The sequence below is a fragment of the Phodopus roborovskii genome, unplaced genomic scaffold, assembly GCF_943737965.1.
Source record: "Phodopus roborovskii unplaced genomic scaffold, PHOROB, whole genome shotgun sequence".
Taxonomy (NCBI): Eukaryota; Metazoa; Chordata; class Mammalia; order Rodentia; family Cricetidae; genus Phodopus; species Phodopus roborovskii.
In genome coordinates, this window is record NW_026126446.1 from 1,039,373 (window position 1) to 1,052,329 (window position 12,957).

General features: G+C 47.0%; 1 protein-coding gene across 1 annotated transcript in view; it reads left to right on the forward strand.

Moving 5' to 3' along the window:
• The first annotated feature begins 4,207 nt into the window (after positions 1-4,207).
• Positions 4,208-12,957, forward strand: part of Snx30 (sorting nexin family member 30) — a 90,577-nt gene continuing 81,827 nt past the window's right edge. The window contains exon 1 of the mRNA XM_051187900.1: positions 4,208-4,596. Within this exon, the coding sequence (XP_051043857.1) occupies positions 4,441-4,596 (156 nt within the window). The 5' untranslated portion in view covers positions 4,208-4,440. The remainder of the gene's footprint in view (positions 4,597-12,957) is intronic.

Sequence of the window (12,957 nt, forward strand, 5' to 3'; positions counted from 1 at the left end):
CTCTTTCTGAAGAGAAAGGAGGAGGGGTGGAGAAGGGGGAGGGGATGTGGGGGAGAGGTGGAAGGGGAAACTGATCAGGTTGGAAATTAATTAATTAAAATAAATAAAAAAAAGAAGCAGGAAATGGATGTTGGGCGTTTTCCTACCTGCATCATCATCATCATCATCATCATCATCAGAGACAGGATCTCTGCTGTAACCTGATTTGGTTAGCCTGGCTGGCCAGAACTTCTAGGATCCTTTTGTTTTCCCCCTCTGAGTCTGCACCTGCCCCCCCTTTTTTTTTAACATTTATTTTTATATTATGTGAATAGGTGTTCTTTCGTTATGGGCTAGTTGGATCTGAACTCAGGCCTTCATACTTGCCCAGCAAGCATTTTCACCGGCCCTGCCTCAGAGGGTTTTGATGAGGAGAGATAAATGGCCCTGCCATCTGCCCCAGAACTCTGTTTTAGCTCTCCAGCAAGATCTAATTTCTTATTTGCAAAACTCTTTATTCTTTCTTCAGGTGGGTTTGCTTCTTCTTTCCTGGGACATCTGAATTAAACTGTCCACACAAATTTCTCTCTGTTGGGGTTGTGCCTTCTCAGCTGGGTACCCACCCCCCTCGTTTGAGACAGCCCTCTGTGGCTTGTTACATGTCACCCTGAATGTTCTCTGAAAACCTCCTTTGTCCTCGCCAGCCATCCACTTCAGAAGTGCTGGTGTTATTTTGAGGCAGGGTTTGGGATGCCATATAGAATAAAGCTGTGATTGTATTAAAAGCCAGAGGAGGATAAGCAGCTAATACAAACACCAAGAGTGCCTAAGCACTCGCTGTACCAAGGGAGAAAATGGGACAATGCCTTGCTGGCACTGCTTTGTTTCTGAGGACTGAGCCCTCACATGCAGTCCTGACACAATTGCTAGCAAGGTTGACTGGGTTCCTGTTTGGCAAAATTACTAAATTGTGGGGCCCAGAGCTCTGCCTCTTGATAGGTCCCAGGCTAAGTGCCTACCATCCCTTGTAGAAGGGGAGTACCCATGAAACTGGGTCTTGCTCCAAAGGCAGACAATTTATTCTGGGCCAAGTATGTTTAGCCATGTTCAAAGAACATGGGTTGAGAGTACTCAAAATGACATGTCCTGCTGTGGAAATTCATACACCTTCCTCCCTCCCTCTCTCCCTCCCCCTTCCCTTCCTTCCTTCTTTCCTTCCATCCTTCTTTCCTCCCTCCCTCCCTCCCTTTCTCCCTCTTTCCCTCCCTCCCTCCCTCCCTTTTTTGAGACAGGGTTTCACTATGCAGCCCTGGCTGGCCCTGGCCTCACTGTATAGAGCAAGCTGGCCTCCAGGAGACTCACTTGCCTTCCCAGTGCTGGAATTAAAAGCAGGTGTCACTTCATCCTGACTTAGATACATTTTTATAGTCACAGAACAAAAGAAAGTCACAAATCAATATGTTTACCGAATGCCTTTGTGGGGACATCAGTTAGGCAGGCTATAGGAGTGGGGACATCTGTTATCAGCCTCAGATGCTCTATGATGACGGGGTTTTCAGCTTTTGGGTTGGTGGAAGTAGTAGCTCAGTGAGTTAACATATCCTAGAGATTTTACTACTTGATAGTTAAAAAGAAGTTAGGCCAGAAACTTTTTTTTTTTTTTTTTTTTTTTTTAAAGAGACAGGACTCTATCTGTAGCCCTGGCTGTTTTGGGACTCTCTTTGTAGATCAGGTTGGCCTTGATTTCAGAGATCTGCCTGCTTCTGTTGAGATTAAAGGCATGCACCACTACACCCAGCAATAAATGACTATTAAGGTGACTACAGATAGCCAAAGATGACCTGCAACATTTCAATATCATGGAGTTATAATCTTTTAGTCTGTGGGATCTTAACAGAGACAGGCTTTTCCAGGGAAGTGCATGTCCCAATACTTAGAGACACTGGGGATATCCCACAAACTCTTGTGCCTTTTTCAGCCCCTCACGCCCATAATTTTTAACACACACCTCAGCCTTTTGCTCTGATAAGCTTCCCATGTTTCCTCTTCACCACCACGTTGCTCTCAGTGGGCAGAGTCACATGCTCTGGGACTTAGGTTATTTGAAGAACTATTCCTCACCACAAGGAGCACTGAAACGGAACAGGAAATGGTGGACAGGAACAGGCACGCCTCAGCTGAAAATGAATGCTGGAACTTTCCACCAAAAATACTTTCCATAGTTCACTTTCTTTAGTTTTGATGACTACTCCAACTTTGAATCATTTTAGCCAGATGCCTCTGATTGACCAGGAAAGCAAATAAACAAACTTTCACATGGCCCTTTAGGAGTGCTGGGTTTCTCTTTCTTTCATTCTTTCTTCTACCCCCCATCTCTATTACTCTCCTCCTTTTCCTCTGTAGGGAAGCATAGAAAAGGGTCATTCTGACTCAAACTGAGGAAAAGGAGTTTGGAATGCATCATATAATTATGGATATTCTGAGGTTCTTATTTCATAAGCTTAGTAGAGAAAAACTGGAGGGAAAAAGAAGGGAATTAGCGTTTAGGAAGCTCTTAACATTCAGCAAGGAGCTTGAGCCTTGGAGTCCCATCTAACTCCCATAGCTGTCTTATGTATTTCTCTCTGCTGTCTGTCTTTCTACTTAGTAAGCCAGAAAACAGTTTAATTGTGTGTGCACGTGCCCACATGCTTGAGGTCTGAGGGACAGCTTTGGGAGTGTTGGTTCCTTCATTTCCACCCCATGGAGGCAGAGTTTCTTATGTTTCTGTTGATGCAGCCACTGCTTTCCATCTCACTGTACAAGTACTGGGACCAAAGAATGCCAAACACCTGGCTTTTCATGTGGGTTCTGGGAACCAAATTCAGGTCCTAAGGCATGGTGGCAGGTTCTTTTACCTTCTGACCCATGTAATTGGCTCTTCTATGGAATTTTCTTTTGATATTTATTCTTATTTTATGGATGTTGTTGAACTTTGGTCCTCTATAAGAGTGGTCAGTACTAACTACTGAGCCATCTCTCCAGCCCCACTTCTATGGAATCTTAAGAGCTTCATTACGTTAATATAAACAAAAATATTCAAGAAGAAAATCTGTTAGATATCTATACCAGTCGTTTCTAGTTATACTTGTGTTATCTATTTTAATGAAGATAATAGGGTGTGTAATAGTTTTTAGGCAGCTCCTAAATGTAAATGGATTGACAATTTTACCCAGCTCAGAGGATCAGACTTCAGGGCTCCCATGAGACAACACATTTAAAACGGTTGTTGGTGCCCCTTCGGTCTTATTTTAGCCAGGCAAGGCAAACCGCTATGAAGGAGATAAAAGAAAAAAGCTACAGTACTGTGGGTCCGGCTCTTCAGACTATGCCAGAAGAGAAGGGGTCGCGGAAGTTAAATGATACTCTGGTAGTTATTTTGGGTTGGTTTCAATTCTGCATTCTCCACTTTTTGTTTCTAGACAAAGTGTGACAGATAGAGCCCTTTGTGAATCCCAGGAAAAACTGGACAAACCTAAGAAGTTTGGGGATTGGGAAAAGAACGCATTTCTCACAGTGAGCCCCACACAGTAAAAAGTCTTTGCTACATGGGCAGATGACCTTCTCACTTGGCCTTAGAGACAGAAGCTCGCCTGACAGAATAAAAAGGGACGAAGGTATATTTTAGTTGGAAGTAATGCCTTGACTATCTCCACCATGCCAGCAAATAAAAGTCGAGAATCCAGCTTGGTCAGAGGCCAGGATAGGAGCCATCAATATATGAAAAATGACTTGAACCTCACGGTTCTTGGAGAAGACTGGTTGACTACATGTACGCTTAAGGGCCATAACTCATCTGTAGCACACGCTATTTATGGATGTCCATGCTTCTGAGGTTTCGCCTTACATAAACCCTGCTTAGCTGCAAAAGCCAGACCATATGGGAACTGAAGACACCCCGCACTGCCTCTTTAAATGTCCTTCTAGTTTCTTTACTCGATGTTCTCCAGCTCCTCTGAGCCACGTAACGCTTTGCGTTACTAAGATATGCTCCACATTTCTATTTTGGGTTCTTTTTGCGAGTGTGGTGAAACTGGAAGACCCTGAATTTGGCGGGCGGCTTCTTTTAGCCCGCAGCACAGCTGCCAGTGGGCGCACTTCCTGCCGGGAGGTGGGCGGGGCAGACACCTCCTCCCTCAAGCCCCGCCCATCCCAGTGCCCCGCCCTCCCCACCCCTCCCTGCGGGCGAGGCTCCGCGGGGGCGGGGCTGCGAGCCGTGGGCGGCGTGGCGCTGCTAGCTGGGCGCAGGGCCGGGGGTGCCGGGGATCGCCGCGGTTTAGCGCGCGGAGCTGCCGTGTGCCTTGAGGGCGAGAGAAGCATCGGGCGGCGGCGACCCCCACCGGCTGGTGCAGGGCCTCGGGCCGAGTGGGGCCGAGCGCTGCGCGGGGAAGCGGCGGCGGCGGGTCCCGAGCGCTACGCGCCATGGCGGGCGGGCCCCCCAAGGCCCTGCCGTCCACGGGGCCCCACTCCCTGCGCGACATGCCGCACCCGCTGGCCGGCTCCAGCAGTGAGGAGGCCATGGGAGGCGACAGCACGCCCAGCCCGGACCTTCTGATGGCCCGCAGCTTCGGTGACAAGGTGGGGTGCTCGGGTCTGGGGACTCCTGGGGCGGAGAGAGGAGGGATGATGGATCCAGGGCTACCCCCTGACACCGGGCCTCGCTCACCCTAGCTCCCCCTTTCCGGGGATCAGGCGTGCTCTGGTCCCTAGAGCCCTTGGCCAAAGCACGTCCTCTCTCTGCCCCCTCGGGGTCGCAGCTGCAGGCTGAGTGGCCAGAGGGCATGTGTTTCTCTGGCTGTGGCTGGCCCAGAGCGCGGGTGACAGCTGGTGGGGAGGGGTTCAGGTTGCAGCATGCATGTGGGGGCCCCGGGTGCTGCGGTGCTTGGCCCTTGTGTCCTGGGAAGGGGGTCCCTCGCCCTTCTAGGTGCATTCCTTGAAGAGGACTGCGGAATAGGAATAACTTGTTGGCGCTTCCAGTTTCGCCGTACTGCAAAGAAGCAATAGTTAATGGCTAATGGCTTTCCGGGGTGGGACTGAGCAGCTTTGCTCTTCTTCTCCCCAGTCGGTCATGTGGGGAGTGATCTTTGTTTAGGTTTGCTGTTTGCCCCAGGAGTCACCTGACTCCGACCTCAGCTGCGGCGGGAGGAGAGTCTTGCTGTGGTTTTCTGTCTAGGGCTTCATTCACCTCCTTTAGCGGACCACATTGATTAGGTTTGGCAGTGGCAGGTTTTGTGGTTGACGGAAAGCAAACTTGCCCTTTGACCTTCTTTGTGCATAGGGAGGTTCTTGGTTGTGGAGCTACACTACCATGCTGCTGCTTTGAGAGACAGCAAAGTCCAGTGAGGAGGAAGAGGCAATATCTCTCCCTGCCCCCCCCACCCCCATCGCAATTTCAGCTGTGACCAGGATTTGAGCAGTGATGTGCACTCCTGCCACCACTTAGTCATGAGTTATAGACATTCCAGTTGTTCTTAGCCCTTGAGATCAGGGTTTCTTCCTCCTGCTCTAAAATACTAAATGACTTCCTCCTTTCCTCAATATTAATGGAATTGAGAGACTTAACTTTCCTTCTTCCCTTAGAGGGCATATGCAAGGGTAAAAATGTGCATGGGAGAGTGTGACTTGATAGCCTTCAGAATGACCAGGGAGTGATACACATTTGTAGAGTATAAGCTAATGAAATTGATGGATTGAACGGCTCAAAATGTGTTCTTGCATGTGTGCCTATACCTCTGTGGTTGTTTTAATAGATTTTAGATTATATGAAAACATAGGAAGCTTGAAAACCCTTTGCTTATGTTTGACATTCAAAAAAGTGATTGTTGAATGTCTGAATGATAATTTGTTTTTTCTTATTAGCAGAAAAATCAATTTTTGATGGATGTTGAACGAGAACTAAAGTTAAACCTTTAATTGTTGTCTTGGTTCTATGTAGGAAATGGAATTATTTTCTTACTGCTGTGTAACAAATTACCCAAGAATTTAGCACCTGAAAATGTTGTCTATGAGTCAGAAACCTGGGAGGTTCTTCGTCAAACCTTTAGGAGGCTGCCATCATCAAAGGCACGATTGGGAGGGTCTAACCTCAATTCTTGACTTACTCATGTGATTCCTCATAGACTACAACGTAGTAACTGGTTTCTGCCAGAGAACGTGATTCAAGCCAGCCAGGACTCCAACCAGCCCTGTATATGCTGATCACCAAATTGACATACTTCTGCTGTACTCTGTTGGTCACAGAGGAACACTGGTACATGGGAAGAGAATGTGAATCCTAGAGGATGCTAGGAAATGGAGATCATTGTGACTGTCTTGGAGCCTGGCTTCTACAGTGTATGTGTTGTGTGTTGCCAAGTACTCTACCACTGAGGTATATCCCTTGCTTAATTACAGATGTTTTAAATATTTACTTATATGCTCCACTCTTGGATAGTTAATTCAGAAGTGCAGCCATTTTACTACTAAGTACTCTGGGAAGGTAAGTTCTCTTTCCCACTAAGATTGGCAGGATGTGAGGCCCATTCTAAGTATGGACTGTTTCCTCCACAGGATCTTTTCTTTGAGAGATTCTTAAAGGCACTGTTATTAATTATTCAGCATTTAATAAGTATCCTTACAACTGTGGGGGAACATCTAAATGACACAAGTCTCAAGGGCCTGATTAACAATCAGCTACTTTTCCTTAGAGGCTAAACATTGGTGTTTCTTTCTCATTGGGAGTAATATTCTCTTGTCTTGGCATATGTGTGTCCTCATACATTTCTTCAAAAAAAGAGGCAGGTGTGTGTGTGTAAGTTTGGGTGTGTGTTTCTGTGTAAATGGACTTGGTGTGTGTGCAGGTTCCTTCAGAGACCAGAAGAGGGTGTTGGTTTACCTGGAGCTGGAGTTACAGGCTCTGTGACCTCCTGACAGGGGTGCTGGTAGGTGAACTCTGGAAGAGCAGGGAGTACTCTTACCTGCAGAGCCATCTCTCTAACCCCCCCTCCCCATATTTGTAAAGAGAAGCTAGCAAGCCCCAGAAGTGAGGGCAGTGGAAGGGAAGCTCCCTTTGCCCATGTTTGCCTTGTTTGGGCAGCATGTGTGTTGTTGGAGGTAAAGTCAGGTGCTGTGATCAGCCTTTTGAGAAGCAGCCTTTCCCTGCCTAGGGATTTAGGGTTGGTTCTGGGTTCTTGGGTGAAGAGCATGAAGGTTTTGACGGGCTGAACATAGTGCCAGGTTATTGCACAGAGGGCCAGGTTACTGTAGAGTAGGGAATTGCTTTCTCTGGCTTCAGATGGTGTAATCAACAGTGTACTGACGCTTTTGCATGGCCCCTTTGGTTCTGGGGTAGGAAAGAACGTGGTGGATGCACCATCTATCAGCTTCTCACATTCTGCAAATTGTGGTACAATGGGAAGAATTCTTTTTGTCCACCAAGGGCTGGATGGGTGAATTCTAATGCTAGCTACCCTCAGGCCTTATATCACTTCATTTTTTCCTCTCCCTAAAATATAAATAAGTAAAACCACTTGACATATTTCCCTTCTTTTTGACTTTTGTACACATCCTCTGAGCAGTGTCTTCTGTGACCCAGCCTCCACTGGAGTGTGCATTCTGAAACTGAATACTTGACCCCTTCCAACCCTCAGTCTTTGGTTAACACTTCACCCCACATCCTATCCTCTTCGCCACCCACTTCCTGACCCTTCCTGCCACCAGGGTGTCTCTTGCTTTTACATTTCAACCACTGGGTGTGGGAATCCATCTACCCTTTTGTCTTTGATTCCTTTTTTTTTTTTTTCTTTAATCTTTAATCTTTAAACCTAATGCTATATACTGAATTCTAGGACAGAACAGCCAGGAGACCCTGTCTTAAAACAAACAAAATACGATAAAACCCGACAACTAATAATAAATGCATATTTTAAAGAAAGCTGATTAACACAGTGGATCAAGTAAGCAGTTCTCAACTCAGTAGCCCGGGAGTTCAACTTTACCTTCTTCCTGCTCAAGCCCCTGGAATGTCCCCCTGGTGCTCAAAGTAAAGGCCAGTGTTGTCAGGGGTCCTTCCAGGCCGGCATGGTTTGACCCTTCCGCTGACCCCTCCGGGCTGTCCCCTGACCCCTCCTGCCTTCTTCAGGCCTCTGCTCACTGTGCCCTCCACCTGACATTTACTGCAGCCGTTTGCCACCTCCCTCAATTCCTTAAGTCTATTAGAACCTCAGCTTCTCATCAAGTCCTACCCAGGTCCAGCTCCCAACAGCCAGTGGCCCCGAAGCCCCCTTCCCACCCTGCTTTCTTCCTTCCATAGCATCTGTTGCAGAACAGTGCATACTCGGACAACAGGGGTCTTGCTGGTTTAGTGAAAACTCTTGTCTTCCTCCCTCAAATATTTTCTGAATGAACAAAAAGAGTGAAGTGTGCCTCCAAGGAGCAGAGTGGGGATGTTGCTCAATTGGTTGGGTGCTTGCCTAACATGTCCTCAGCCTGGAGTTCAATCCCCAGCACAGCTCGAGCAGGGCATGATGGAGGTACACACCTGCAATGCTTTGGGAGGGGAGGCAGATGAATCAGGAATTTAAGGTCACCCACAGCTATGCAGAGAGTTCAAGGTCAGCCTGTCTTTAAAAATGCTAGGGAATAGAGTTTGGGGAGATGGCTCTGCTCATAAAGTGCCTGCCATGCAAGCATAAAGACTTGAGTTTGGGTCCCCTGTGTCCATGTAAAGCGCAGTTGCACACATCATTACCTCTGGGAGCAGGACAGGAGTATTTTTGGGAAACATAATCAGTCTAGCCAAAATGGTTCAGCAAGAGACTCTGTCTTGCTGGATTTGATAGAGCACACCTTTAATCCCAGCACCTTGGAGGCAGAGACTGGTGTTATCTGTGAGCTAGAGGACAAGGGTGGGAGGTTGGCGTGATTGAGGACACCTGCTGTTGACCTCTGTCCTCCACACATAGTTGCACACACAAAACTGTGCATACATCATGATGTCATGTTTGCCTTTTTTTTTTTTTTTTTGGAGACAGAGTCTTGCTATGTAGATCTGTCTGACTGGCCTTGAACTCACAGAGCTATGCCTGCCTCTGCTTCCTATGTTGGTATTAAAGGTGTGGCTCACCACACCTGGATATTATTATTAGTCTCTCCCCCATCCCCATGTGTGTACCTGCATGTGTGTGTGTGTGTGTGTGTGTGTGCATGTCTGCCTACGTGTGTGTTGTGTGTGTGTGTGTGTGTGTGTGTGTGTGTAGGTAGGTAGATCAAAGAACAACTTTTGTTTTTTGACTCCAGTATCCCTTGACTTGTTGAGAAAGGGTTTCTTGTTTCTGTGTTGCTACTTAATCCAGGCTGGCCAACCTGTGAGCTTCTGGGCTGTTCTTCTGTCTCCACCTCCCATGTGGAGGTAGGAGTGCTTTGACTAAAGCTGGACAGCACCAGGCTTTCTTATGTGGGCTCCTGGGGATTTAGTTGAGGTTGTCAGCTTGCACAGCAAGCACTTTTACCCTCGGTTGGCCCTTAGTTAAGTTCTTTTAAAAGGACATAAAACTTACTTAAAAAGCAAGCAGGTCATATGAAAATGTACGAGCTTCATTATTGAAATGACCCAGATATTTTGGCTTCAGGTATGTCTAGCATAGGTGATGATGATGTTGGGAATCTGTCACTTGCAGCAAGCAGATGGTTCCGGCAAAGCTTTGACTAGGGTCTTGGCTGGAATTGAGTCAGATGCTCACACCTGTTTGTGACTGATCAGGCAGAGCTAGAAGTTAGTTACCTTTGGATTTCGGGACTTTTTAAAAGTGGAATATACAAATTAAGTTTATCCAAAAAATGTACCTGTAAACTGTGAAGAGTAAGATATTATTTTTGTCTCAAACAGGGAGGAATGATGCTTATTTTATTGTCTAGCTTTGTGGCTTGCTCTCTGCTAGCTTTCTTCATTTTCTCCTTCCCTGAGACAGGGTTTCTCTGTGTGACCTTGGCTGTCCTGGAACTTACTCTGTACCCCAGGCTGACCTCAAACTTAGAGATCCACCTGCCTCTGCCTCCTGAGTGCTGGGATTAAAGGCTTTGGGTACCACATCTGATTCATTTCTAGTTATGTTGGAATCAAAGGGGTTTGCCATCTTTCCTGGCTTTGTTCCAAAATTTTACAAAGTGTGTTGGCTAACCCTCTCAGGTTTTGGATCATTTTACATTCACAGTTTCAGGTTATGGATGTTCAGGCTACTGTGCCCTAGAAGATGCTGAACACCTCATTTCAAGTGAGAATACTGGGGGTGAGACAGCTCATCCAGGAAATGTAACAAGTCTGAAGACCTGAGTTCAATCCCTTCAACACACAAAAAGTCAGATGTAATCCCAGCAGCTGTATAGCAAGATAGGAGGCAGAGAGGACAGGAGACAGGCCTGGAAGCTGGAAGGTCAGCTTGCCTGCAGTGCAAAGAGCGGCAGAAGCAACAGAGGTCCTGCCTCAACACGGGGGAAGGAGAGCAACAACTCCTGAAAGTTATCCTCTGACCTCCACGCCATGGCGCGTGTGCACTCTCTCTCTCTCTTAAATGTATGGAGGCATTAATCATTAAGAAGTTTGTCCCATGTCACAGAGTTCAGCTGTTGTGCTTGTCACATTGGATCCATCTGTTGACATGTTTCTTTCTCACTGGACAATGAACACTCAAGAGGCAGATCTCTGCTTATCTTTGTCTACTTCCAAAGCACCTAGCACAGAGCCAAGTATATGGCTTCAGTGGTAAGGATTTGAAAATACCTGCACTGGGTCACACAAATAGGTCACATGCTTTCTGGCCTCTGTCAGTGCTAAAACAGGACCCCTGAAACCTTTCCTGAATAGCCCTGGCTCCCTGACGCTATCCCTCTGCATACACAGGAGAACCCACACAAATGACATTAATTCTTATTTGCTGATCTGGAGGTCAAAATTAAGGGCTCTGTAGTTAGCAAGCATCAGTGCTTATAAATGACCAGTGTCCCTTGGCCAAGTTGAAGTCTTATGTACTTATTTGCTCTGAGAAGCTCTTGTCTGTCATGGATCATGAGGGCCTCCACTAGCCCTCAATTCTGGCCACTATGGCCTCCTGCCATACCTTTATTGTCAATGTTGCCTGTGTCTAAGTTCTTTTTTCTTTTTCTATGCAGCCCTGACTGGTTTAGTACTTGCTGTGTAGCCCAAGCTAACCTAGAACTCTCTGCAGCACTTTTTGTCTAAGTTCTGACCTCAGCTTTTTCATCCTGCACTTTCAATCCTGTTCAGACCTACTGTGATTGTTCATCTGAATAGAGCGTCCCAAGACAGCGTTGTTTTGAGTAGGTTTTCAGCAGTGAGTTTTGGATAACCTCTGTCTCGAAACAACTCCTGAGTACCACATTCTAGTCATCTGAACACATCACTAGCATCTTGGCTTCCTATCTGAATCCTCCTCCTCAGGAAAGGTACAGATCATCTCCTGTCCCTCTGACTATGAGGCCAGTCTCTACTCCACCAGCTGGAATTAGCTGAATACTTCCTGAACCTTCCTCCCCAGGCAATGACTCCAGTTAGCCAGACTCCTTCCTAGCTGACCTTTCATTGCCAGACTCTCCATCCCAACCACAGAGTACAAATTCCCCAACTCAACAACCCTGTAGCACTGGCTAATATTCACCAAAACAAAACACAAAAACAAGATGTCCCCCCCAAAAAAATTAAGAGGAAAAAAAATCAAAACTTGACCCTCCATATCATGGAACTGAAGGGGTCTCAGCCCCTCCTCCTCATGTCCTTTTGGTCCCCACTTAAAAGCTCAAAAGCCTTCTGCTTACTTTTGCCTGTTCCTCGGTCATCCACTGCTAGCACAGTTCTCCCCCACCTTGGGAGCTTTGTGTAAGCTGCTTCCTCAGCGGGTGCTTTCCTCACAGCCCACATCATTCCTAAAAGCTCCCTTGAGCTCAAGGCTAAGATGAACTTAGCCCCTGTACCTAAGCCCACGTGCAGACAGGCATACAGATACCTCAGTAATGGGCCTGACCAATAAGAGGCAGGTACTACCTTGTTGACACTCCCCAAGTGAAACTCAACTTTCACTTCATGCTTTAAGGTGGTTTCCCCCCCTCCAGTTTTATGCAAAGCAGTATCAATAGAAGGAAACTGGCTGCTATAACCAGGGAGTCATGCTAGCTGCCGAGCAAGCCGGCTCCAGAATTCAAATGATCTTGCCCTCTCTTCTAATTTACTCTCCTCTGACTTTATTTTATTTTGAGGAATGGTCTCACTAGGTAGCTCTGTCTATCCTAGAACTCACTTTGTAGAGCATGGTAGTCTTGAACTCACAGAGATCTGTCTGCCTCTGCCTCCAGAATGTTGGGATTCCTGACTCTGACTTCATTCTTAAGCAGGCACTCTGTGCATTAGGAGAAACAATGGCTCCCAACCTAATAGAAATATGTTTTCCTCTGTATCTCAGAAATCTCAGGAAGACTGGTGGGCTCCCCCCACATCACCTGCCCACCGAGGACTCTATTTTGGCAGTGGAAGACATTGGTGAGAGACCAGAATGCAGGATTAAGATCCAGGTCAGGTCTCCTGTTGTTCAGAGTGAAGCTGGCGGGGCTGTTTCCTCTCCAGGGCTGCTGCTTTTGTGGGCCCAGGTGTAGAGGACCAGCCTTGCTGCCCAGCTAGAGTCCACAGAAGTAACCAGGGCTGTATAGCAAGGAAAAAAGCAAAGAGAACTTAGACACAACTCCTCCACTGACTCTCTAGTTCTGAGGATGATGGGAGCTTCCTGCCTCTGCTGCTCTTGATGACCTCACCATGCCCTGCTTGGCTCCTCATCACCTAGGCAACTAATTCCCTGTACTGCAGTCCCTCAGACCAAAGTACCTTAGTGCTTTTTGTTTTCCATTTGGACCACAACCGATACAGAGATCACAATGAATATACAACCATGTGGAAAG